The sequence below is a fragment of the Scomber japonicus genome, chromosome 4, assembly GCF_027409825.1.
Source record: "Scomber japonicus isolate fScoJap1 chromosome 4, fScoJap1.pri, whole genome shotgun sequence".
In the NCBI taxonomy this organism is placed as follows: Eukaryota; Metazoa; Chordata; class Actinopteri; order Scombriformes; family Scombridae; genus Scomber; species Scomber japonicus.
In genome coordinates, this window is record NC_070581.1 from 30,887,626 (window position 1) to 30,913,776 (window position 26,151).

Genomic DNA, 26,151 nt, shown 5'->3' on the forward strand with positions numbered 1-26,151 from the left:
GATGCCAGCAGCAAGGAGGGGTTTATGATGGTTCATCTTTTTTAACTTTAGCTGCAGGAAATATATAAATAATACTGGTGCTGATTTTACTGTGTGAGAGTTTCCTGAATAATGAATTTTACACTATCAGAAAACTGACAGATCAATGAGGAGAAACGGTAAACTTGATCCAGTTCGGGACAATAAACAACATTTATGATAAGCAAGTTGTTATTAATCCTGTTATATTTGCTCAGTGTTCAAAGCTACAAGTCGCTCTATTAAAGTTCGCTGTCTGAAGGCACCTTTAGGAGTCGCTCTTGACTTCAAATGCTGACAATTAACTACAACATCCTTAGTTTGAATCCAGCCAGGGACTTCTGTTACATCTCTTGTTTCCTGTCATCTCTCTACTATCGCTGTCTGATTAAGACATTAAAAAAAAATCTTAAATAAAAATAAATGACTTTAAATAATTTAACTTATAAGCTGCTGAGAAGCAACATGAAGTAAACGTTCGACTGCTGCTGCTACAGTGTGAAGAATCTAAAAAAAACTGGGATCTCCTGAGTCTGACTATAAAAACCTCGTAACCCCAACACACACACACACACACACACACTCACACTCTCTCTCTCTCTCACACCCACATGAACACACACACACACACACACACAGCAGGAAGACACAGTGTTAACAGGAGTTCAATGATTTTCAGTGTTTCAGTGTCTCAGACCCATATTCATCCTCAGTGGGTGCTTGAGTTTCTTCAGGGTCACAGGGGTCAGGGGTCAGTGCTTCCTGGAGTTTGAATGGGTTTAGAGGTTATCAGAGGTCAGTGACCTTGTTCTCCACCAGGGCGGCGACCTGCTGCAGTCGGTACGCCAACTGCATCTTCTGACCTGAACTGTCCTCCTCCAGAGACATGATGATCTGAGAGACACACACAGTCAAGGGTAAACATATATTTTTTGTTTTTTCTTTAGTTTTCAGTAATCAGACTTTGACTTGTGTGTGTGTGTGTGTGTGTGTGTGCGTGTGTGTGTGTGTGTGTGTGTGTGTGTGTGTGTGTGTGTGTGTCTTACCTGGTCATAATATTTGTTGATGTACTTGTAGAGTTCATGCAGAGCAACAAGGCTGTTCATCTCGGAGGCAAAACTCTGCAGAGAGACACATACACGGTTAAATGACTGTTTTTTTTTGGGGGGGGGGGGGGGGGGGTTCTGCTCAGACATTAATCTGAAGTTTAGTTTCTGTTTACTGACCCCAGACAGTTCAGTCAGAGTGGAGTTCATCTCCTGGTAACAGCCTGACGCAGCGCTGTGGATGTCACTGTAATACCTGCACACACACACACACACACAAACACACAAAATGGTGTCACATTAGCACTCTAACGCTAACTCTGTAGGGCAGCGAGTCTGTGTTTCTATGGTGACTGTATGGCACTAAGCTAAGCATGTTGTTTCTATGGTTACTCTACGGTCATGAGTGTATGTTTCTATGGCAACTGTACAGCAGTGAGCATGCAGTTGTATGGTAACTGTAGGGCAGTGAGAGTCTGTTTCTATGGTAACTGTACAGCTGTGAACATGTGTTTCTATGGTAACTTTACAGCAGTGAACAGATGCACATGTTTTATGGTAAAACTACAGTAGTGAGTGTGTGTTTCTATGGCAACTGTACGGCAGCGAGAGTGTGCTTCTATGGTAACCGTACACCAGTGAACATCTGTTTCTATGGCAACTGTACGGCAGCGAGAGTGTGCTTCTATGGTAACTGTACAGCATTGAACATCTGTTTCTATGGTAACTATATGGCTGTGAGTGTGTTTTTATGGTAGCTATACGGTAGTAACCTTGTGTTTCTATGGTAACTATACAGGTGTGAATGTTTGTTTCTATGGTAACCGTACAGTTGTGAATGTGTGTTCCTATTGTAACTGTACAGCGGTGAGTGTGTGTTTAGCACGGTGATAACTCTGACAAGAAGCTGTCTCACCTCTCCACCAGCTGTTTGTATCGAGGGATCTCTCTGGCATACAACAGCTTGTTGACAGGAGAGTCCTGATTGGATAGAAAATCATCATGAGGTCACATGATTAAACACAGAATATAATTCACTAGTCATATGACGTATCTGTCTGAATATAAACAGACAGACAGAGAGACAGGCAGGCCATACCCGTCCCACTTTATGTTCGGAGGTGGTGCAGGAGTCGATGAAGGTCTGAGCGATGACAGACAGGACGGCGTCGATGCTGTCGGAGACCTGAACATCCAACACGAACTGAGGGTTCTTCAGGATGTTCACCCAGAACCTGAGAGGGAGACTGGTGACAGACAGACAGACAGGTTAGAGAAACAGACAGTGAGTGAGTGAGTCAGTGAGTCAGTCAGGTGGGATCAGCCAGGTGTGTCTCACCTGTTGGTCTTCCAGATGTGGACGGTCTCGGGGTCGTCGATGCCGTGCTTCTCGGCCATGTCATCCAGGAAGTCGAAGAAAAATCTGACGGCGATCGGAGGAGGACGCTTCGTGCTGAGTATTGCTACGAAGACATCGTCCACAAACTTCTGCAGTGTCCCCTACAGAGGGAGAAACAGGAAGACAGGTGAGAGGTGAGACAGGTAGAGAGAAAGCATGAGACAGGTAGAGATAGGTGAGACAGGTGAGAGGTGAGACAGGTACAGAGAAAGCATGAGACAGGTAGAGAGAGGGAGTGTTACCTTCATGGACAGCAGCCTGGTCAGGTAAATCTCAGGTATGGCCTTGGCTCTCTCTCTTTCCCTCATGCTGCTCTTTCTGTGTTTTGGGATTTCAGGATCTTCGCTGCTCTTCACCAGGTGCCAAAGACGCAGACCCTCCTCCTCCTCACCCTCCAGCATCGGCGTTTCTACGGTAACCACACAGAGAGGTCAGATTATTCTCTATATATCGGTTCTGGGTTCTAGATGTTATCGATGGCTCTGGATTTAAGATATTCAAAATGTTGCAGATCTCCAGGTTTCAGCTCTAGATGTTGAGTTTATTCTGCACGATGTTCTAGATGGTTCTCCATGTTTTGGTTCTGGGTTCTAGATTTTCTAAATGTTCTGGATGGTTCTCTATTAATTAAATCCGGGAGATATATTTGGTCTAGTTTGTTTTGGTTCAGATGTTCTGGGCTCTAGATATCCAAAATGTTCCTGTGGGTCAAGATGTTGTGTTCTTGGTGTTCTATGTGGTCTCCTTTGTGTTCATTTTGGGTTCTAGATGTTCTATTTGGGTCCTTGTGGTGTTTATTCTGGGCTCTAGATGTCAAACATGCCTCTGGGTTTAAATGTTCTTTCCGTTCTAGGTTGTTTAGATGTGTTCTTACTTTCACCGGTCTGGAAAACCTGGTTGATGCCAACTCCGCCAGAACCTTGAGAACGAGGAATCAGAGCGACCGTAGCTCCGTCTGGAACCTGAAGGACGAGAACAGGAAGAACAAGAACAGGACATGAAGAAGAGTACAGGTGTAGAAGAGCAGATGGAGTACTGTGATTGGTCTTTTTTTTTTATTTGGTACCTTGTAGTGCTGCAGCGTGTTGATTCGTTTCCAGCGACCGTGAACCACCGCTGTGACATCATCATCGGACAGGGTCAGGTGACCTGCCTGACCTGAGCGCCACTCTGTCAATCAAACACAGAGCTGTGGTCAGAATGAGCTGTCGACCAAAATCCTGAATGACAGTCTGACATGTATGACAGAGGTGTGATGGGTGTGACTGATCGTGGCTGAATGTTGGGTCTCAGTAAATTATGGTCTAGACCTGCTGCATGTGAAAAGTGCTGTGAGATCATTGCTGTTGGGATTTGGTGCTATATAAATAACATTAACTTGACTTGGCTGATGTGATAGAAGTGTGGCAGGTGTGACAGATGTGTGACAGATGTGAATGTACCCAGGTCCAAACTGTTGGCTGCTGGTCTCTGAGAGAACGGAGCTCCTCTGTAGACCTGATCCAGGATCTTATCCTTTACCTGCAGACAGACAAGACAGGTTAGGAATAGACAGACAGGCAGGTGAAGAGCAGGCAGACAGATAGACAGACAGGCAGACGGACAGAGAGACAGACAGGTACCTGTGTAATAGTGTCGGTGTCGAGCACTTTAACTGGACAAGGCTGAACCTCAACTCCATTTTTCACCAAGACTGTCAGAGTCTGTAAGAGAGAGAGACAGATATGGTTTAGCAATCAAAGAATGCACGTAAGCATGTTTTTGTTCATGCTAATAAAGCTACTTGAACTGAATTGAATTGAGAGAGAGAGAGAGAGAGAGAGAGAGAGAGAGAGAGAGAGAGAGAGAGAGAGAGAGAGAGAGAGAGAGAGAGATGGTTACCACAGCGCAGTAGTCGATGTCCTCTCGCAGCAGGTGGCTGTCGTTGAGCGTCCGTTTGGCTTTTCCCGTCACAGAGTCCACTGGACCTTTATCCACCTGATACTTTATGGCTCTGTAGAGCATGTAGAGAGGCTCGCCCGCCACCTCCTGACAGACAGACAGACAGACAGACAGGTGAGGGTGAGACAAGCAGCCAGGCAACGACATCCTATGACAGGTTACTGAGAGAGACAGACAGGCTCTTACCTTGAGGAAGGAGTAGAGGCAGATGGACATCCAGTTGGTCAACATCTTCTCAACAACTGTTTCTGTCCTGAAACACAGACAGCAGAGAGACAGACAGGTCAGATACTGTACATGCTTGAAGAGGTAAGGATGAACAAACAAACCTCAGGTCAGATTAAACACCCAGTCCAGTGTTTGGTGACAACATAAACCTAAAACTGGCCCGCCCCTAACTATCAGATCAGGAATTCAGGTACTCCAGGATGCAGATTACAGCACCTGAGTCCTGCAGTCAGGATTCAGGTGTCAAGGAGTTTGAGGAGATGATGGACAAGGACTGGTTGACATCAAAAATGATTCTGCAAACTGTCAGGTGACTCAGATGAGATGACTGGATATACAGAGTGGTGGTGGAAGAACTCCTGAACCAGGCCAACACACTAAGGTAGTTACAGAGAGGTGGATGAGATTCACTCTGAGAGGCTGGACAGTCTTGATCAATATTTTAATGGAGTCATTTTAAAGGATCTCCGGGGATACTCAGGATGCACTATGCAGTAATCTCAAGTCTCTTTAAACTGATTTTCTTAGTGAAGTAAAATGAACTAAGAACATTGGAATTTTGGAGGGAAGGAAATCTAAAAACTGATGATATTTGTTGGTTTAAAACTTGAAACACTCCCATGTGAAGGTGTGGTTATTTTACTTACCGGCGCAGCATGAGTTTGGGGTTCTTAGCGACGTACTGCTGGACCAGGTCCTGCAGCAGAGTCTTCATGACCTCGGTGAAGTACTCCAGTTTATCGTGCAGAGCCATGGTGAGCAGACTGGCGACGTAACCACGGTCTCGCTGAGAGAATCCCTGCTGGGCCTCCAGGGTGTGGATGAACTGAGAGACAGAATATTAACATTAACTGCATGTCGAGGTTAGCTGAGACTACATCTGCATCACATGATCCTCCTCCTGCCCCCCCCCCCCCTTCTGCCCCTCACTCACCCTGGTGAGGAAGAGTCTGTTGTTGAGCAGGTTGTTGAGCTGCTGAAGGCCCTGCTCCACAGTCTGCCTCCTGGACTCTGGCAGGTCCAGCTGGCGGCTCAACGGCGGCGTCTGCTGGCCGGGGAAGAAGACTCTCTCTGCATACGTCCTGTAGTCCAGCAGGGGGAGCCCCGGTCCTCCAACGTCACTGCTCAGGTCCATCATCTCTGTCATCAGGTCTGCACAGAAGAACATGAAATTATAGCTGCAAACATGCAAACATCCATGGCAGGTTTTTAATGAGACTTACTTCACTCTGCATCATTTTTGGACATTTTAGTGCACTTTAATCTGAGTGTGTTTGTGTACCCGTGAACTCTTTGCGACACTGGTCTCCCACATTGATCTCCAGAGTCTCCAACTGCAACAAAACCTTCTTGTAATCTCTGAGGGCTTGTTTACTCTTCCTCCTGCACACACACACACACACACACAAACACACACAAACACAAAACACAAGCAGATCAGAAAGTTGTGATGAATAATGAATTACTGAATATTAAAACATGATCCTCCTCTCAAATAATCTATTAAACCCAGAACAAGCAGCAGCTCATTTGATGCTGTATAGAAATAAAAGGGAGAAACTGAATTTTAAGGTGTTAAATTTGAAGAAGTTCAGGAAAAAAAGCAAGATAACGTTATGTATTGAGACTAAAACATAACAGACACACACAGTTACAGACAGACAGATGCATACCTGTACATCAGGATGACAACCAGCACTGACAGGATGATCAGAGCAGCTCCCGCCGCCAAACTGATCTGAGCAGCCAATGGGACGGGAGACAGCAGAGAGTCACTGTCATACTGAACCAGTCCCAGGTCCACCTGCAGGTTCCCCATCACCACCTGGGAAACAGACGGGCAGAACTTTTAGTTTAGTTTGTTTTTTTAATCTAAGAGTTAGTTTTTGGATATTCCTAATAAAGTACTTCTTGTGTGTATAAATAAATATAAATACGTGTGTGTGTGTGTGTGTGTGTGTGTGTGTGTGTGTGTGTGTCTCACCTTGAGGCTGGGCAGCTCGCTATTCTCGTCCACACTCTTTGGTTGGCTCTCTGGAGGTTCACAGTACAGGTGAGTGCTGTCCAGAGTTTTCACCTCACACTCCTGATCTCCGATCTGAGCCTTCACTTCCCGTCTGGACATTGCTCTGGTCAGGTCGTGACCCTGAGGGACGCCAAGCATCACCATGGCAACCGGGAGAGAGACATGTTCAAGCTCAAACACTGACAGAGCAGACTGAGGCTTCATTGAGGCAGTATGTTCACAAAGAGTTGGGAGGTTTACAAAAAGACATGAAACAGACGAGCTTCGGTGGATCTGTCAGTACTTTACCTCCACAACGATCACTCCTCCTGGTTTGAAGTGGTGCGGAGTGTCTGGAGCGTCTTGATTCAGAGGGAACAGCTGCGGGTTTGGGTAATAAGTGAAGCTTTTACCCTGAGAGACAGACAGGGAGAGACAGACACACAGACGGGTTACTCCATCAAACTCACAGTCAGATGTCCTCACGATATCATGTCTTTGAGAGACAGACAGGTACCTTGATGCTCTCGTAGTGGACTCTGACGTTGTCCAGCTGAAACCAGACGCCCTTCACTTTGACCTCTGGGGTCACTGGGGGGGTGGGACAGGTCATCTGAGAGGACGATAGGACAGAGCAGCGCTCCGACACCTGATGGACAGACAGACAGGTAAAGAGACAGATAGAAGGACAGGGGGAGAGTTAGACAGACAGGCAGACAGAGTGAGACAGGTTGCATAAAACTCTGTACTGCCCAGACTCTTCTGCGATTGGCCGGTTCGTCTCACCGTTGTCATGGTGCTGTTGAAGACCAGCTGCTGCTTGGCGGTGAGGAGAGCCAATCGTTTTCTTCGTTTTACCCTCTGGACCTCGACCGGCTCAACCCACACCGATATGATTGGCTGCTGCACCACGTCAAGGTTCCTGCCTGTCACCATGACGACACGCCCGCCTCTGAGGACAGGAATCACCATCAGGTCAGAGATTTGGGTCATGTGACGACTGATTATTGACTGATCAGGGATCAGGTTCTTACGCGTAAAAGCTCTCGGCAGGTGTGGCGTCAGTGATGACGGGGTCGTCAAGGTAACGGAAGGTAACGTTGGGAACGGACCGCTCGGCTTTACCGAATAAAACACGAACTGGAACTCCACCAGTCTGATTACTGGAACCAGTCTGACACACCAGCTGAGTGTCATTCACCTCCTCCACACTGAGGAGAGGAGGAGAGGAGGAGAGGAGACAAGGAGACAAGGAGACAAGGAGACAAGGAGACAAGGAGACAAGGAGAGGAGGATGTTAACATACCAGTCAGATTCTTTTTGTTCCCACCAGGTGGAGTCGGACATTCATAAAGAAAAGATCAAAGTTTGCTTGCCAGAAGGCTGCAGTAGTACTGTAACACTCACATGTAGCAGGGCTGCAGGCCCAGGTAGGCGTTCAGGTCAGATGTCTGTCCGGTCAGCAGCTGTCGTCCTCTGATGGTCAGTCTGGTTCCTCCAGAGACCGGACCTTTATTGGGAACCAGATCCAGGAGCTGGGGGTCCTGCACACAAGACAACACACACAGGTTAGATTTGAAAGCATTGCTGTGTTTGTCCTTCAGGTTTTGGATAGTCTCTAGTCCATCTGTGGGGTCGAGCTCAGTTGGAAGAAGCAACATGGAACCACCAGCATGTGGGCCCAGCTCCAACTGAGTGGCAGGCAAAGCTGTGAGTTAGGGAGGTGAAATGATACCAACTAGTCTCCCCAGTGCACAGAGGGGGCTTTCTTCTCTGTAGTTGCCCAGGTTTAGAGGTGTTTGTCTGGTATAGAGATACTAACAAGCTCACAGCTAGTTGTGATGAGAGCAAAGGGTCGCTTCAATGCAACCACAAGTCTCAGAGGAGAAGGGTGTGACTGTTGTCTGTTCTGTATACTGACTTCTGGGTGGGGTCCTGCAGGGGTCTCTCTCTACACAGTTCTGCTGGGTGATTTTAACAGGTGGGCAATATCCAAGAAACCTGGAGGAGGTGACAGGGATGAGCAGCCTTCCTCAGACAGAGTGGACCTGCACTGTGGAGGCGGCTGTTAGGAGATGTGATTAGAAGGTCTTTGGTGCCTGTGAGTGGTGGTCTCAAACTGAGTACTCTGATGGATGGTTGGCTCAGGGGAGCAGCAGACAGATATCAGGAGCTGCAGGGTGAGCTTAGAGCCATGGCTGTTTTTAGTACTGCAGACAGAGGTGGTGGTTCTGACTGGAGGGGTTGAGACAATTATCAGACTATCACACTGCTCAGCCTCTCTGGAAAAGCTTATACGTGATGCTGGAAAGGAGGATTCATGGGTGTTGAGAGAAGGTTTACAACAGTGTCTTCCAGGGACATTGCAGGAGTATGAGGTACACCAAGGCTTTTATTATGAACCATTTAGTCCTTGTATAACCAGAGTGAGTCAGTTTGTGCTTTTAATTCGGGTATAAGGGTCAGAAGCTCCAGGTCTGAGGTTGTGATACTATTACATCATTCAGGTGCAGGTGAGTCACTGCCCTACATGAAGGAGTTTAACACTCTCATGGTCTTAAGATGGATTGATATGATGAAGCATAAGATTTGGACTGTGGTGGTTCTGAGGAAACTTAGCCTGAAGATGAATCTCTCAGTTTTCCAACACATCTACGTTCTTCTAACCATCATCCAACACCATGAAAAGCTGTAAATAGTGTCTGACACAATAAAACAATGGAGCCACTGAGAGGTGCCAGGACTCTTTAGAAACAGTGTGTTCTGTGGGGATCGGACAGTCTGGACACTGAAACTCTACTGGACAGTCATCGCTCTCACCTGATAGGTGAAGGTCTGTGTTGACTCTCCAGGTGGGGTCGTTCCCACGGTGATGAGGACAGGCCCCACGGTCTGCTTCCCACTGGGCTGCAGCTCACAAACAACCCTACAAACACACACACACACACGCACACACAGACATGTACAGTCCATTTAATGATGGTTCTGCATAACTTAACACACTGTTGACCTGTATATCAGTGTGTATGTGTTACCTGGTGGAGATCTGGTATCCTTCAGCTTGGGGCGGACAATCAACACCTGCCACTGTGACTCCACCCTCCACATCCTGATACCTCATCCCCAGGTTTGTGCCTGTGATGGTCACCAAGATCCCCCCCCTCCAGAGGACCGGACACAGGTTGCACCTACAGACAGACAGATGGACAGTTTGAATGTTTCCACGACAACTGGAACGAGCCCTCTACAGACGGACAGATTCAGAGTGGCCAGTTCACCTGTGTGATTTGAGGAGGTGGGCAGGTGTCCGCAGGAATGCTGGAGCAGGATTGGTTGTAAACACAGCTAGGGGAGGGGCTTCCTGGACACCAGACACAGCCATACTCCTCAGGTACCGCTCTGCACTGTGAGCAATCTGATTGGCCGGCTGAGCAGTCATATAACTCGACTGGATAACAAAAGGAAACAGATACAAATATCAGCCAATTATATCACACACACACACACACACACACACACAACACACACACACACACACACACACACACACACACACACACACACACACACACACACACACACACACACACAAACAAAAGTGCGGTTCTTACGTCGGAGGCCTGGTGAGGCGTCGATGCGTCTCTGTCCTCTTCTCAGATAGACAGTCGCCAAATACTGAAGGTGACTGACCGCATACTGAAACTACACAGACACAGAGAGCATCATTAACATCAATCTTCATAAACAACCTTCAGTTACAGACTAACTAGGCTAAATCAAACTGTTGATGCATGTGATGACTAAATCTGCACAATAACACTTAGGATTAATAGGATTAGTAAATAAGCCTATTTAAATCAGCATAAATCAGCATCAGGAGGAGACTTTTCAATTTAACAGGGTATTGAGTAAGAGAACTACATTAAATTTGCATACAGTACGTGCAAAATTAGACTTCAAATAATTGCTTGAATGTGTCCTGCACTGATTTATTATTTACCCTCCTGCAAAAATCATCTGGACTCAAAAAAAAAGATTTAAAAATCGATGTAGCAGAACCATAGATATCGTCTTTTTTTATTCCACCACATTCTTCTTCCTTGTCAAAACCTGGCACGTACATTACCCACAACTGGATCATTGACAGCTTGGTGGGGAGATAGTGGTGTGTAATGCTAATAGTAGTAATGTAACACCCGGGGCTGCATGCAGAGATGAGGAACGTGCAGCAGAGGTCTGATAACCTCAACTTCTTTCAAACTCGTCTTTCTAACAAGTTGCGTGGGTGTTACCTGGTGAGGGCTGCAGGTGAAGGTGTGTGTGTCATCCTCTGTTTTCCTCTACAGTAGCTGTCAGGTTGAATTGAACTCCCTCAATTTCCACAACGCATACATACTGAGCCTCGTCCTGCAGGGAGAGAGAGAGAGAGAGAGAGAGAGAGAGAGAGAAGAGAGAGGAGAGAGAGAGAGAGAGAGAGAGAGAGAGAGAGAGAGAGAGAGAGGAGAGAGAGAGAGAGAGAGAGATTATAACATTTACATAAATCTGCATATGCATTGATGATCGTAATATCATGATATGGGACAAGTGTTGTCTTTTTCTGCTTTTAAAAGGCTTCATTACAGTAAAAATGTAACTGTATGAGCTTAACAGACTCTTGTATTATCTGCCATTATCCACTTTGTCATTACATCCACATTACTGATGATTATTTATCAAAAATCGTAAATATTTGTGAAAGCACCGATAGTCATCCCTAGAAATTAGATTCCAGCCCTACTGTCCAGTTTAAACAGCCCAGTACAACAGACTATAAGAACTGATTTCAGCTCAGTAGTTGCTGTGTGCTGCTGTCTGCTGGCACCGTCACTTGGAGAGTAATGGAAAACATGAGACGCTGTTATGTAATTAGGATAAAAAACGCCAGTATTCTCTTACAGTTACAGAAAAAGGTGTGATCAGATTACTGTAACATTAAGTATAAAACAGGATTATTAGCAGGATTACAATTTGCAGAAGAGCTGTTGTGCTTGCTTGCTTACAGCTGCAGCGTTTGATTAACACGCCCACTATACCTGCAGGGAGAGGAAGCCGAGCGCTGCACACAGTGCTGCACAGACGATAACTAGACTCTATAGTAACAGCCTGAGAAGACACACTCCATTGTAGTCAGCAGTCAGCTCAGTTTATCATTTGCAAAAGAATCGTTTAAAATAAATACATCTGTAAGTCTGTTTTCATCTGCTGGTTGAACACTGAAACACACACATACTCTGGACCTTTCTGTTGCTTCAGAATTAATTACGGATATTTCTCGCTTGTCTTTATTTGCATAGTTGGTTTTGAAGTAATCCAAAAATAATGAAACGTTAGTCAGGTTATGTTACTATAATACTGTAAAACATAAGTAAGTGAGTTGTGCTGTTTAATTGGATAATTACATTTTTATTATTTTTTTTTAATCTATTGTTCTTAGTTGTTTTAAGTCCTTTGGTCAACTGTGGTTGTTTTAAACGTGCTGTGTAAATAAATTTGACATTGTGTAATAATCTGTCCTTGATTCAGTCACACAGTGAGCAAACATTTAAGGAAGTGATAAAATAGAAAAGGTGTTCTCACCATGTAGATGTCCAGGTTTCGTCCCTTCAGCACCACAGTGGTGCTCAGGCCCATAGGCACTAAGGCAGAGCTCTGCAGGGCGTAGACCAGAGGACAGGAGGTCGGACCAGAAGACTCCTGTGGACAGGAGACAGTGTTAGAGACAGAGGGAGAGAGAGAGAGAGGAGAGAGAGAGAGAGAGAGAGAGAGAGAGAGGGAGAGAGAGACAGAGCGAGAGAGAGAGAGAGAGAGAGAGAGAGAGAGAGAGAGAGATAGAGAGAGAGAGAGAGAGAGAGAGAGAGAGAGAGAGAGAGAGAGAGAGAGAGAGAGAGAGAGAGAGAGAGAGAGAGAGACAGACAGACTCACTTTCTGGTTGAGGATGATGCGTTGGTTTGGACAGCTGGGGTTGTGAGTACAGAGCTGATCCAGAGGACACCAGTTACACATCCACACACTGCTGACACACGCCAGACACCTGAAACGCAGCATCATCATCATCATCATCATCATCATCATCATCATCATTACTCATAATTGTACTGTGTGTGTTAGTGTGTAAGTCTTACTGGGAGCTCTGGTTCAGTCGGCTGACAGCTCCACAGTCGTAGAAAGTCATGTCTCCTGTGGTGATGGTCACCTCACCAAACTTCAGTGACACAGGCATGATCATGTGATCTGGAAGCAGAGGAGTTCAGGCATAGGAAGTCAGAAACCCTCGACAGTAGATCTTGACACGGGTATGAATGTTAAACTTCCGCTGTTTGTACTCACCACTTCCTATCGGCATCAGTGGGAGGAGCTCCGGCGCAGGTGATTGACAAGTGATACTGGTTCCTGTGACGACGGCGGGCTGAGGTGGGAGGAGCCCAAAGACGCAGGACAGAGATTCTGCCTCTGTGAGAGCGGGAAGCTGGATGACTGACAGCGTAACCTTGGAGACGGACACATAAGGACAAAGAGGCTGCGGTCAGAAACTGGTCTGGACTATTTCCACTTATTCAAGAGATAAAAACTGGATGCTTCCGCTGTTTATTATTCTACAGTATCATACTTTTTTTTGACAAATAATTGATCAAACTCTAAAAGATGAAACAACTCTCTTCTGAATTCATTCATCAGATGATAATATAACTTCTTCCACCATCTCTTTCTGTCTGTCACTACCCAGAGTCCATGCGAGCTCCAATCACAACAGGAGATCATTTAACATTCAACTGACCTAAAGAAACACTAGACTTACGACACATGCATGAAAATATGACACGACTGCAGGACTTTAAGATTTATCGGTGACACATGTGAAACAGAGGACTGGCTCCATTTATAATGTCACATATCACTTTGTAAAAAGGTTCCAAGGACAAATAGCTGAGAGCTGAACAGAGATCGACTGGTGAAATCTGAGCTTCATCTTCAGACTCAGCTCCCTCTGAACTATAAGAGCTGGATGTAGCTCTCTATCTACAGCAGGGGTGTCAAACTCATTTTCATTCAATGGCCACATACAGCCCAATTTGATCTCATGTGGGCCGGATCATTAAAAAGATGGAAGGAAAGAAGGAAGGAAGGAAATAAGGAAATAAGAAGGGAAGGTAGGAAAGAGAGATAGTGAAGGACGGACAGACAGAAGGAAGGAAGGGAGAATGGAAGAAAGGAAGGAAGGGCAGATGGAAGGAAGGACAGAAGGAAGAAAGGAAGGAAGGATAGATGGAAGGAAGGACAGAAGGAAGAATGGAAGGAAGGACAGAAGGAAGAAAGGAAGGAAGGATAGATGAAAAGAAGGACAGAAGGAAGAAAGGAAAGAAGGATAGATGAAAAGAAGGACAGAAGGAAGAAAGGAAGGAAGGACAGATGGAAGGAAGGACAGAAGGAAGAAAGGAAGGAAGGACAAATGGAAGGAAGGACAGAAGGAAGAAAGGAACTAAGGAAGGAAAAGAGCACTCGATGGCAAGTGGGCCAGATCGCACCCCTCGGCGGGCCGTATCTGGCCCGTGGGCCGCATGTTTGACACCCCTGATCTACACAGAAGACATTCACATAGTTATTTCTTTATATACGTGCACAGATTTTGGTTTGAATGATTATGTGTTATGTGTTGATTATGAGGTGAGCATGATATGTAGTTGATATTTGGAGTATGTGCAAGTTGACTCCCTTCTGTGACTGCGAGCCTCGGCTACCTACAGTTACCCATAATATATTTATCTGCATGGGTCTACAGTAATGTTTCCATGTTGCCTGAAGAAGAATCACAAACATCTTTCTGCTGAGAGGCTTCAGATAAATGAAACCAGCAGCTGGTGGATGGATGATGTGGGAAATAATCAGGCTGATCAAAGTCAGTCAAAACATTTCATTAACCTGACACAGTCCTGTTGAATGTCTGTAACCAGTGATGTGATACTAAGCTCTGTACAGCCTACCTGTGTCTGCTCATCTTTGCTCTGGTTCGCCGGCTGCAGGCTCTCCACTGTCACGCACTGATTGACTGGTTCAAAGCTCCAGAGCCAGTGGTTGGGCTGATCGTGACGTTGACACTGATGTTTACGGGAACATCTGGATAAAAAAAGAGAGAGAATCAAACATCATCAATAAAGACAAAATAATCAGGAAAAAACACCAATGAAAGTAACATGTAAAGCTGCAGTTCCTCTGATGGCCACTAGATGCTGCTGTGACTTTACCAAAGTGAATTAGAAAGAACACAACTTCTCACTACAAGCACAAAGTCAGCACAAGTTCAACTCTCAGCAGGTTCACTGAGCTTCCTCTGCTGTCACTCTGAGGGAAGACTTTCATCATAAGTGTTAATTAAAGTTGAAGTGAAATGAAAAATGCTTCTTTAATACTTTTAGATCTCGTCATACTGTGTAAATATTGAACAGCTTATGCAAAAAAAAAGTAAAAATAAATCCATTTATTTGTATTCTTATATCAAAATCCAATCACATGATACATACACACTGTTCAAATTCCTCCCAGTGTCCTGTTTCACTCAGAAATACATCAGGATACGGAGGGTAGATACTTTAAAATGCTGTTTCATCTGGACTTTAATGATATATTCTTAAATAATAATTTCCCTGCTGGTCCAAGAAACCTGCATGAAAAGATGGAGCTAAAAGAATTTCCCTGTTGTGGGAAAAATAAAAGATGATCTTATCTTTAAAAAAAAAGTCAAACCCGTGGTGCAAAACTTTGGTGTATTTTTTGGCTGCCGACTCAGTTCCCATTTTTATCATCTAAGAACTATTGAAGAGATTAGATCAGTTTTGAGTTTTATCTGTGCAGAAGTTGACATACATGCTGTTGATATCTTGCAGCTGGATGACTGCAGAGGTCTTTCAATACCCAAAAAAGAGAAATTACTCAACATGATCCAACTAGTACAGAATGCAGCTGCTGGACTTTTAAAACCAGAACCAGGAAGAGAGATCATGTGATCATCACTGCTCTGGTGAACTGTTTGTTTTAGGATTATATTTAACTGTGATTACTTCTGAAGATCTTCATGGATCCAGATTAGATTCTCCTGCTGGCTTCTCCCAAAACTAAGATCTAAGACTCAACCAGGTTTCTGTGATCAGGACTCCTAGAATCTGGAGCCACCTAATGCCTGATTACCTCATTTTATACATTTTTAACCTCTGTTTGATCTCTTGGATTATTTCTGCATCTTTGTATTATAGTTTTGGTTTGTGTAAAACACCTGGTGTAAGCGCTGTAGACACAAACGTATTACTGTCATTAAAGGCTTTTCAGGGTTTGTTTGGCTTCACGGACAGGTGTCTCAGCCTGTGATTACAGAGTGACTTCATTGCAAATTACTGTTCATCACACAGAGAGACAAATAGACCTACTTTCCCTCCAGGACACACCAGCCACAGTACGGGTCTCTGACAGCGAGGCAGGACCGACAGTCTGTCTGCCTCTCACATGATGACACAGGAACCTTCGACAGCTGAGAGGCAAAAAGAAAAATGTATGTGATATAATAATGATGATCAGACAGCAGAAAACTGAAAGAACTGAAGATGGAAAGATAAAATAAAGATTAAAAACTGAATGATGTCTCACCCTGCTGCTGGTTAAAACAAAAACGTGCTGCTGGCTGTCTTCCAATAGGAGATCGGCGCTGATGGCACTGCCTTTGTCCACCAGTACGCTGCCGTACAGATCACCTGATCGATTAGCATGCACCAACACCTGCAACACACACACACACATCGAAAGTCAGTTATTGTGTTTGACCAGTAAGTGACCATCAGCCCTGCAAACCCCACCGCTAAAGTACTTGAAACTTTAGAAAAAAAATAAAAGCTCCCCGGGGGCAGAAACTTTTTCACCTTGTTTGTTTGTGAATATGTGGAGAAGTGCTTTATATGCAGGTTGTTTAATAAAAGACGAGAACGGATCAGCTGTGAATGAACAGCTGCTTTACTGCTGATAACATGTTGGTACACTTGGTAGTCTGTGTGTGTGTATTCGTGTGTGTGTGTGTGTGTGTGTGTGTGTGTGTGTGTGTGTGTGTGTGTGTGTGTGTGTGTGTGTGTGTGTGTGTGATTAAATATTAACAGGAAGAATCAAAGCTCGGCTGTTTGCCTCACTAAGGCTCTAAGGCAGGATTAGACCTCACTAGCACGTACACGCACACACACATGCAAGAACGCACACACCGTTAATGTTTCATACAAAAGGGCGTCCTGCTGGATCCTTACCCAGAGTGCACCTGGGGGACCAATAGCCAATCAACATCAAGAGTGTGAGCGCGCTCCCCTGTGACAACCAGCCCCCCAAGCTAAACGCCTGTTAGTCACCACACACTCAGTGTATCATTGCGTCTGTGTGTTGTTTTGTTGATAAAGAGCTGCGGGCTAAAAGCTGCTCTCTGTTCACTGTGTGTGTGTGTGTGTGTGTGTTTGTGTTTGTGTGTGTTTGTGTGTGTATGCATGTAAATGAGGTGTGCTGTGTGTGACTGTGTGTTGGGTTTCCCAGCGCTTTTCAGACTTTCCAGTTAAAAACACATAAACAGGAAACAGCTGATTCCTTCCTGCGGCTGATACCCCATCTGATACCATGGAAAGCAGACGATGAGGGTCATATGATGAATGGAGGCAGATTAATTTGTCATCAGCTTGTACAGTAAGATCTCAGTGGAGACGAGGACAACACGACTGGCACTAAAAATCAGAAATGTGTCAAACTGTCTGCAGCAGACGGAGACCCAGGCCCATTCTGGGTTGTTTGTAGCACATACAATTTTTGGTGCTTGTACTTTTCTTCAGTATTTCCATGTGATGCTACTGAAATATTGCACTTTTCTACTCCACTACATTTATTTGACAGCTTTAGTTACTTTTCAGATGAAGATTTAACACAATGGATAATATGACAAGCTTCAACACATTGTTAAAGATGAAACCAGTGGTTTACAACCTTGTTGTCTTTTGACGTCTTACAAAAAGCAGTGTGTAGTTGGCTCACATTTCAGATGTCTATGAGTTGTTAATAGTGAATAATGATTTTTCCCATTAAACTTCTCACATGGTTTCATTTCAATAAATGTTCAAATGATCCAATATTTCAGAATCCCAAAATAATCTGCTGACCCTTTGGAGGGGCCCCACCCCTACGTTGGGAACCACTGGTCTAAACTAGCTAACTGTATATAAAGTAGTATAAACTAGCTAACTGTATATAAAGTAGAGTAAACTAGCTAACTGTATATAAAGTAGTGTAAACTAGCTAACTGTATATAAAGTAGTGTAAACTAGCTAACTGTATATAAAGTAGTGTAAACTAGCTAACTGTATATAAAGTAGTGTAAACTAGCTAAGTGTATATAAAGTAGTATAAACTAGCTAACTGTATATAAAGTAGAGTAAACTAGCTAACTGTATATAAAGTAGTGTAAACTAGCTAACTGTATATAAAGTAGTTTAAACTAGCTAACTATATATAAAGTAGTATAAACTAGCTAACTGTATATAAAGTAGTGTAAACTAGCTAACTGTATATAAAGTAGTATAAACTAGCTCCACCTCCAGCAGCTACAACAGTAACATGCTGCTCTAACACTGATGCTTCACTATTAATAATCTAATGATGTCATATATAATAATATATCACTACTTTTACTGTAATACTGCATACTACATCACTCATAATACTGCAGTACTTTTACTGTAATACTGCATACTACATCACTCATAATACTGCAGTACTTTTACTGTAATACTGCATACTACATCACTATAATACTGCAGTACTTTTACTGTAATACTGCATACTACATCACTCATAATACTGCAGTACTTTTACTGTAATACTGCATACTACATCACTCATAATACTGCAGTACTTTTACTGTAATACTGCGTACTACATCACTCATAATACTGCAGTACTTTTATTTAAATGGTATTTTTCATGTGAAACTGTAGTCGAGTATTTTTATACTGCTGAATTGGTACTTGATGAAAGGATCTGAATATTTCTTCCACCACTGGTAGCATTGATGTTTCTCAGCTAGCACATTTCTTCCAGTCTGTTAGAGTCAGTCAACCCTACAAGTGTTTTGTTAGCTCGGTTTAACCTGCAGGAGTTTCTGAGCGCTCATGCAAGTGTTTTTCTGTCACGGAGGAAATAAATTCATGACGAGTGAAAATGACGTCTTTACTGCAGGAACACAGCGGGGACTTAATCATCTGTCAGCCTAGAATTATTGCTGTCACAGATGATGAAGCGCTCAACCACACAAACAGGAAGATGATCAGTGACAGGAGAGAGTGTGAGTGTGTGGCTGAGAGATAAGATCCACTAATGTGGGATTTACCTTCTGCTTTAATGGAAGGATGAGGACTCTCTCTTCTGCTTGGACTAATAGTATCTCAGGGAAACTCTCCCAACGAGAAGAGAGTGATTGTGTGTTTATCTCCAAAAACTCTTTTTACTAAATTGGAAAAGGGGGGTTGTCTATATTCAGGACAATGTGGTATTATGGTTAATTAATTAGATGATAAACTGCTGTAGGAGGGAGTAGTGAGGCAGAGTATGAACCTTGCATGAAGAGTGATAAGAATGAGACATCATGCTCCCAGTTTTATATCTCTCTTGGTCAAATAAGACATCATGAATAAAGACATCACTTTCAACGATGGGACAATGTGATAGACATGATTTTCAGACATTTTAATAATGTGAAAACAATCAGCAAATTGATTGATAATGAAAATAATTGTTAGTTGCACTTTTGATCTCCTGGAGAAAGATCATCATTTCATAAAGATGGGACCATTTTAACACTATTTATGAAAGAGCATGAAGGATATACTGTGTGTGTTATATAGAGATCATATACACTATGAATGCATACGGATACTGTATATATTGTATGTAAGTATTGTCACCTTGTGCAGTTGCCCCTCTCTGTCTCCCAGGAAGGCGATAGTGTGCCCCGCCTCTGTTGCCGTGGTGACAGCAGTCAGCTGGGTGGTGGTTGTGTGGGTGGGATGGGCCCGGAGATCCACAGCGCTGGCGATGGGGTTCGGGGTGTGTTCTCCCCCACAGGGGTACTCTGAGAGAGAGTCCTTAGGCGTGAATGGAGAGAGAGAGAGGAGAGGGAGAGAGAGAGAGAGAGAGAGAGAGAGAGAGAGAGAGAGAGAGAGAGAGAGAGAGAGAGAGAGAGAGAGAGAGAGAGAGAGAGAGAGAGAGAGAAAGAGAAAGAGAGAGAGAGAGAGAGAGAGAGAGAGAGAGAGAGAGAGAGAGGGAGACACAAAGACAGATTTCCTGTTACCAAACTTTCTGACAAGCTCTTTACCACCATCTTAAACTTTTAACCATCTTTAATATAAATAAACAACAGACTTGTATTTATATTTATAAACTGTTATTCCAGTGCTCACTAGTACCTCAGATTTTTTATGATGTTTTCCAAGCAAATTCAATTATTCAGTCTTTCAAAAGCAGTCTGTGAGTCTGTTTTAAAAGTACTTCATAAATAAAATGTAGTAACATGATTTTCATCATTATGTTTTACTAAATCTAGTCTGATCTCTACCATGTTCCCGTAATGTGATTAAATTTTCCTTTTGATACAGATACTGTTTTGTTTAATTAAAACTTACATATCATCCATCACTCATTAGTTTTGTTTATTTTTTAAAAACATTTCAAACAAACATTGATAACTCCTACAACTACTGGACAACTGGAATTTGAAATAGAAATAATATATACATGAACATCAATATGCTTTTCCACCCTTTACTGAAAAACTCACACTGATCCATTTAACTCCTATTTTTACTCGTTCATTTCAGTTTAATCTCTCTCTCTCTCTATGTATGTGTGTTTGTGTGTGTGTGTTTGTATGTGTGTGTGTGTTATGTGTGTGTTTTATTATATGTGGGTCATATCAGTCCTGCCAGCTGTGTGTACCTGCCAGTGTGTTTGAGTGACAGCTGTCTGATGATGACTCCAGCTGCTGAGGCTAACAGCTCTAATCCACAGACTAACACACACACACACACACACACACACACACACACACACACACACACACACACACACAGAGTATTAAGGTCAGCAGTGAGACGGATGAGGAATGACCAAAAACAGGTTCGTCTCTCCAAACCAGCTGCTAATCTGTGATGTCATTGGGTGTAAAATGTGATGTCATCAGACGTCCCACTTGGCTTCAGATAACTGATAAACTGATCACTGATAGATAACCCAACTAATGTTCTGGAAACTTATCTGATGAAAGATTTGACCTCTTTTTTTTTTTTAAATGATGTTTTACGTGAGTGTAAAAAAAAAAGTGGTAATTTTTAGGTTTTTATTATTTTATAAATCTGATGGTGCAGCTCCCACTTCCCTCCTTTAAACATGATTTTTTCCGCCTGCACAGTCTTTCCATGTCTTTTCCTCTAATATAACTAATATCTTATGCAATTCTTATACATTAAACATATCAGACTTTATTATTGTCTATATGTTTTATTCATATTTTTAATATATATTTCGTTAAATTACAAGTTACCTTAAATTAACTACATGAAGTCATTGTCTTTCCTTAATGATTTTTTAAATATAAATAAAGATTTAGGAAAAGCAGTTGAAGGTAGTTAAAGCTTCCCCTCACATTATTACTACCCTACTATATTAATGTTTATTAAGAGAAAAAGGATGATAACTCTGGTAGATTAGTGAAATCAGTGACGATGATGATGATGCTTTTTCACTGAAGAGTTTTTCTGACGTAACAGTTTATTGCAATAATCAATATTTTGATTGTGTATCTTGCCATGACTGGTATGTACAGCATAAACATATAATACATTACGCATTTCAATTCAACTTTGATTTTGTCTCTGAAGATGAAAAACTGTTCCACTGCACCATGTTTTATTCATCAAATGTTTTTTGGGTTTCTTGCTTTCATCCAGGTGACAGAGGCTGTTTTCTTATCAAAGTAATTGATCAGTCATGGAACTGATAAACCCTCCTGGTGTTATGGAGAATGGTTGTATAAGGTGTTTTCCTTTTGATGGACTGTAACCTCGCTCTGTGTGTGGGGTTCTCAAAGTAAGATCATTTTGTGTAATCAGTTTTACTTTGCTTATCTGCAGCTCATGGTCTGGATGTTTACAGTGTTTACGTTCCACCGCAGGCCCACATGCATGAATCACAGTGTCTGCTTGCCGACCAGATACTGCGTGTGGAGGGACAAACCCTGACTCCTTTGTTACTGTCCTCAGTGACTTTAAAAAAGATAATCTCAGCCATGAACTCCCTAAATACTGTCAGCTGATTAAATGCCCAACCAGAGAGGAGGATGCTTTTGAACATTGGGCTGCACTGGATCACTCTGACCCAGTCCACCTGATTCCTGCATACAGACAGAAACTAAAACTCTCTAACCCTTTTGTGATGACATCTAAGAGGCGGATTAATAAAGCTATCAGTACCATAAATGCTTTCATTGTACTGATTGGGATGAAAACTTGAGGAATGGGGACACAGAGAAGTTTAACCTTCCTGTCGTCCTCCCGGGTCAAATTGACCCCGTCTGTTTTGACTGTTCCTTCTTTTCTCCCTCCCTCCCTCCCTTCCTTCCTTCCTTCCTTCCTTCCTTCCTTCCTTCCTTCCTTCCTTCCTTCCTTCCTTCCTTCCTTCCTTCCTTCCTTCTTTCCTTCTGTCTGTCCTTCCTCCCTCCCTCTTTTCCTTCCTCCCTCAGGTTTAGTAAGGCATCGATAGCTGTTAAATGTCTGTACTCTGAGAAACTTCTACAGCAGTTCTCACAGCTACAGCAGAAAACAACTCTGCCTCTGTTTGGAAAGGGCCTCAGACCAACTACAACCACCCACTCCACTAATGACTTGCGCCTGGCCTGACCTGAATGAGTTCTACTGCCAATTTGAAAGACAATGGGACAGTCCTGACACCACCCCCATCCCAGTGACTCCATCCACCAGCTCCAGCTCACCAGTTTCTCCTCCCCCCACCTCAGCAGGGGCCCGGGCCTCTCCAGAACTGCCTACCTCGGAGGCCCCCTTCCCCCCTTCGATGCCTCTCTCTACTCCATACTGGATTGAGACATTAACGGGATGATCAAGACACAGAACCCCCGCAAAGCTGTCGGACTCTGTCAATCTGTCCACTCTGAAGCACTGTGCCAACCAGCTATCGGTGGTGTTCACAGACATTTTTAACACCTCACTGGAGACATGCCATGTGCCAGCCTACTTCAAGACCTCCACTATTATCCCTCTCCCCAAAAAGCCAAGGACCACAGGAGTCAGTCACCACAGACTCATCACCATGACCTTTGTGGTAATGAAGTCTTTTGAGCGCCTTGTACTGTCCCATCTTAAAAACCATCATGGACCCACTCCTAGTCCCCCTGCAGTTCACCTACAGAAATGTGGACGATGCAGTAAACATGGACATCATCCTCCAACACTTGATTCTGCAGGAACTTATGCTAGGAGCCTGTCATTTCAGCTCCGCCTTTAACACAATCATTCCAGCTCTGCTAGAGGACAAGCTCTTCCACCTGCATGTGCATGACTCCATTTTCAGATCGATCACTGACTTCATGTCTGTGAAGCTGGGGAAACGCATCTCTCGACTCTCGGGACCATCAGCACCAGTTCCCCTCAAGGCTGCGTTGTTTCTCAACTTCTCCCTGTACACCAAAAGCTGCAACTCCAGTTATAAGTCTGTCAAGCTCTTGAACTTCGTGGATGATACCAACCTCACTGGGTTTGAGACTGCCTACACCTGAGAGGCTGAACATCTGCAGAAAATTTTGGAGCCAGTGGACATGGTTGTGGTTTTAAGAAACAACTCATCCCCATCTGCTCCCATCACTCTGCAGTCGACACATTGGAGACCATCTATTTCCTGTGAACCATCATCAGCCAGGACCTCAAGTGGGAACTGAACAGTGGCCTCACCGAGAAGGCTCAGCAGATGATGTACAGTGCAGCAGCTGAAGAAATTCAACCTGCCAAAGTCAATGATAGTGCACTTCTACAACGCATCATTGAGTCCATCCTTATCACTTTCATCACCATCTGGTACGCTGCTGCGACCGACAAGGACAAGGGCAGACTGCAGTGCATCAGACACTGTGCCCATCAATGGCTGACCCCTCCTACCTTGGACATAAACATCTTGAAATGCTCCCTGCTCAGCAAGAGGCTGAAGTCTGTCGAGACCAAAACAGTTTCTTCCCATCTGCAGTCGGCCTCATCAACAAGGCCCGAGACCCCCACTGACATGACAAATGACAACACCCCTCAATCTCAATCTCGCCATTTTACATTTTTCTTTTATTGTAAATTCTTTCCTATTTATATTATGTAGGATTAATACATTTTGAGTATTTTTTGACTCCTATGCACAACAACACCAAGGCCAATTCCTTGGCAATAAACCCGATTGTGTTTATTTCAGCCAGCACATTTTGGGAAAAGAAATGTTTCATCTCAATGAGGTTGTCCTTGTTAACTTTAGATGAATTCAATAAATAAATAAATAAATGTTGATATTGGAAAAAATGTTCCTACTATTTCTGTGATATCTATTTCAGTCACAAACTAACTGATTTACAACCTCCTTTCTCTCATTATAGAGGGAAAACCTATTGAAAGAAAGAAAGGAAATTAAAGCGAAGAAAAAGAAAAGGATCTTTGTATTCTGATTGGAGAATGTATAGCTGACCTCTGGGACCCCGCCCTCCCCCAGTGCCTGCTGGGAACAGCCTCACTGTGGAAAATGACCTGAGTTTGACCTTCTCTGTGAGCATCAGTCACATATTCAGCAGCAGACCGGTTTGACGAGTTTAGAATATTTACTGATCCCACTGAGCTGCAGTTGTAAGCTCTGTAAGCCTTTTCACCTGTTTCTTGAACCCTGCCTGCCTTTCTTGTTCTGATTTACTGCCTCTCCAACAGCAGACTCTGATTTTTAGGAACCCATCTTGTCTTGCTGGCTACAAAAGAAACAGAAAATACGATCTGCTCATGCATCTGGGCTTACCTTTGGTAGTTTCAGACATTTTGATGACACTGCGTACTCGATGTAGGCCTCTTCGCGTACTTTCTCACGTCCTTCCTCAAGTACTACCACATTTCCTTCACTTGTATAACACACTTCTTGCGCTCTCTGCAGCATGTTGTCCAGCTCCGCCATCCCATAAACGCAGAGCGCTGAGCGACTTGTTGCCACAGGCGTGGATGCCTGGCCTGCTGCCATGACGATGAACAAGGTGGGTTCACCTGAGTGTTGTCCTAACCACGCCCCCTGGGCCAGGTTGTACCCACCTTCGCAGGACAGCGGCACCTCCACATACGAGTAGAAGCTGCGGTCGGAGATGCAGAGCCGGGAGGCGTAGGTCCGGTACTCTTTCTTGTGATACATGTCTCGGCGTGAGAATAGGAAGTAGACATGGTTGCCATGGACAACAGCCTTCACAAAGTGGTTATTGTACTCGGAGTAACTTCCTACAACGAGTTTTCCCAGCTCTTCCTCCTGCGCGAACGCCCGGCGAGGTGAGACCACCGGGAACAAGCGCCGTGTTGTGATTGGTGGGATATCCCCAGGACCTTTACTGGTGTATCCCCGACCAACCAGCATCAAACGCAGCATGCTGCCAACCCCGTCCTTTTCCTGCTTGGACTTGGTGGTTATTACAACGGCAACTGTGGAGACACGTGGATCATTGGCAGCGACGTACTGCGTGTCGACTGGGTTGGTGGTCTGGTAGATGAGCTGAGAGATGTTGGAGACACTCCTGCCGAAGAAAAGAGAGAAGATCAGACTCAAGAGCTCTGTCATCATGTATGGATTAACTGATCCAGTCTAACATGTACTTGTACTAAAAAATTATTCATGTTCTCCTACAGGTTTGGTCTTCAGGATTTGTTGCTATGAGAACACCTCCAGACCAACATTGAGAAGATTTAAGAATAAATGTTAAATCATCAACATAGTAAATGGAGTTACCTCTTGTCACAGATGCCCTGGTAGAGCGAGCCACAGACAATCAAACTTCCCGGCTCCGATTCGAGCCCCGGCTCCAGCAGCAGCAGTTTGTTGTGGTTGTGAGTGGGCATGGCCGAGGGACAGTCCCGGGGGACGATCGGGGGCAAGCAGTCGGGGGAGTCCAGGTGAGGGCCAGTCGTTACATGCGACATCACCTCCAGGTCAGAGGTCAGCTGGTAGAGGTGGTCAACCCCGCCCACATACAGACGCCTCGCCTTCGCGTCCAGCAGCAGGTGAGAGAGAGGGGCGCCATGTAGCTCCACCCACCGCACTGAGGGGTCAGAAGTCCTGATGACATCAGCAGGGAGGGAGGGAGGGGGGAGGAGAAGGAGGAAGAAGAGGAGTGACAGGGAGGAGGCCAACAT

General features: G+C 44.2%; 1 protein-coding gene across 1 annotated transcript; it reads right to left on the bottom strand.

Moving 5' to 3' along the window:
* plxnb3 (plexin B3) lies at nt 1-26,151 on the bottom strand. Its single transcript, XM_053317821.1, is given in 40 exon segments — nt 1-912; nt 1,065-1,139; nt 1,245-1,320; nt 1,981-2,045; nt 2,164-2,311; nt 2,404-2,564; nt 2,706-2,872; nt 3,338-3,425; nt 3,530-3,633; nt 3,906-3,984; nt 4,086-4,166; nt 4,345-4,491; nt 4,591-4,657; nt 5,280-5,458; nt 5,567-5,784; nt 5,915-6,015; nt 6,306-6,457; nt 6,617-6,778; nt 6,947-7,051; nt 7,155-7,286; nt 7,424-7,589; nt 7,672-7,848; nt 8,045-8,181; nt 9,458-9,563; nt 9,673-9,797; nt 9,799-9,825; nt 9,916-10,085; nt 10,249-10,339; nt 10,930-10,974; nt 10,976-11,044; nt 12,254-12,370; nt 12,599-12,707; nt 12,799-12,907; nt 13,004-13,163; nt 14,656-14,788; nt 16,093-16,193; nt 16,310-16,438; nt 19,642-19,821; nt 24,782-25,535; nt 25,748-26,151. Coding segments are annotated over 40 exon segments (5,721 nt in total). The 3' UTR covers nt 1-807.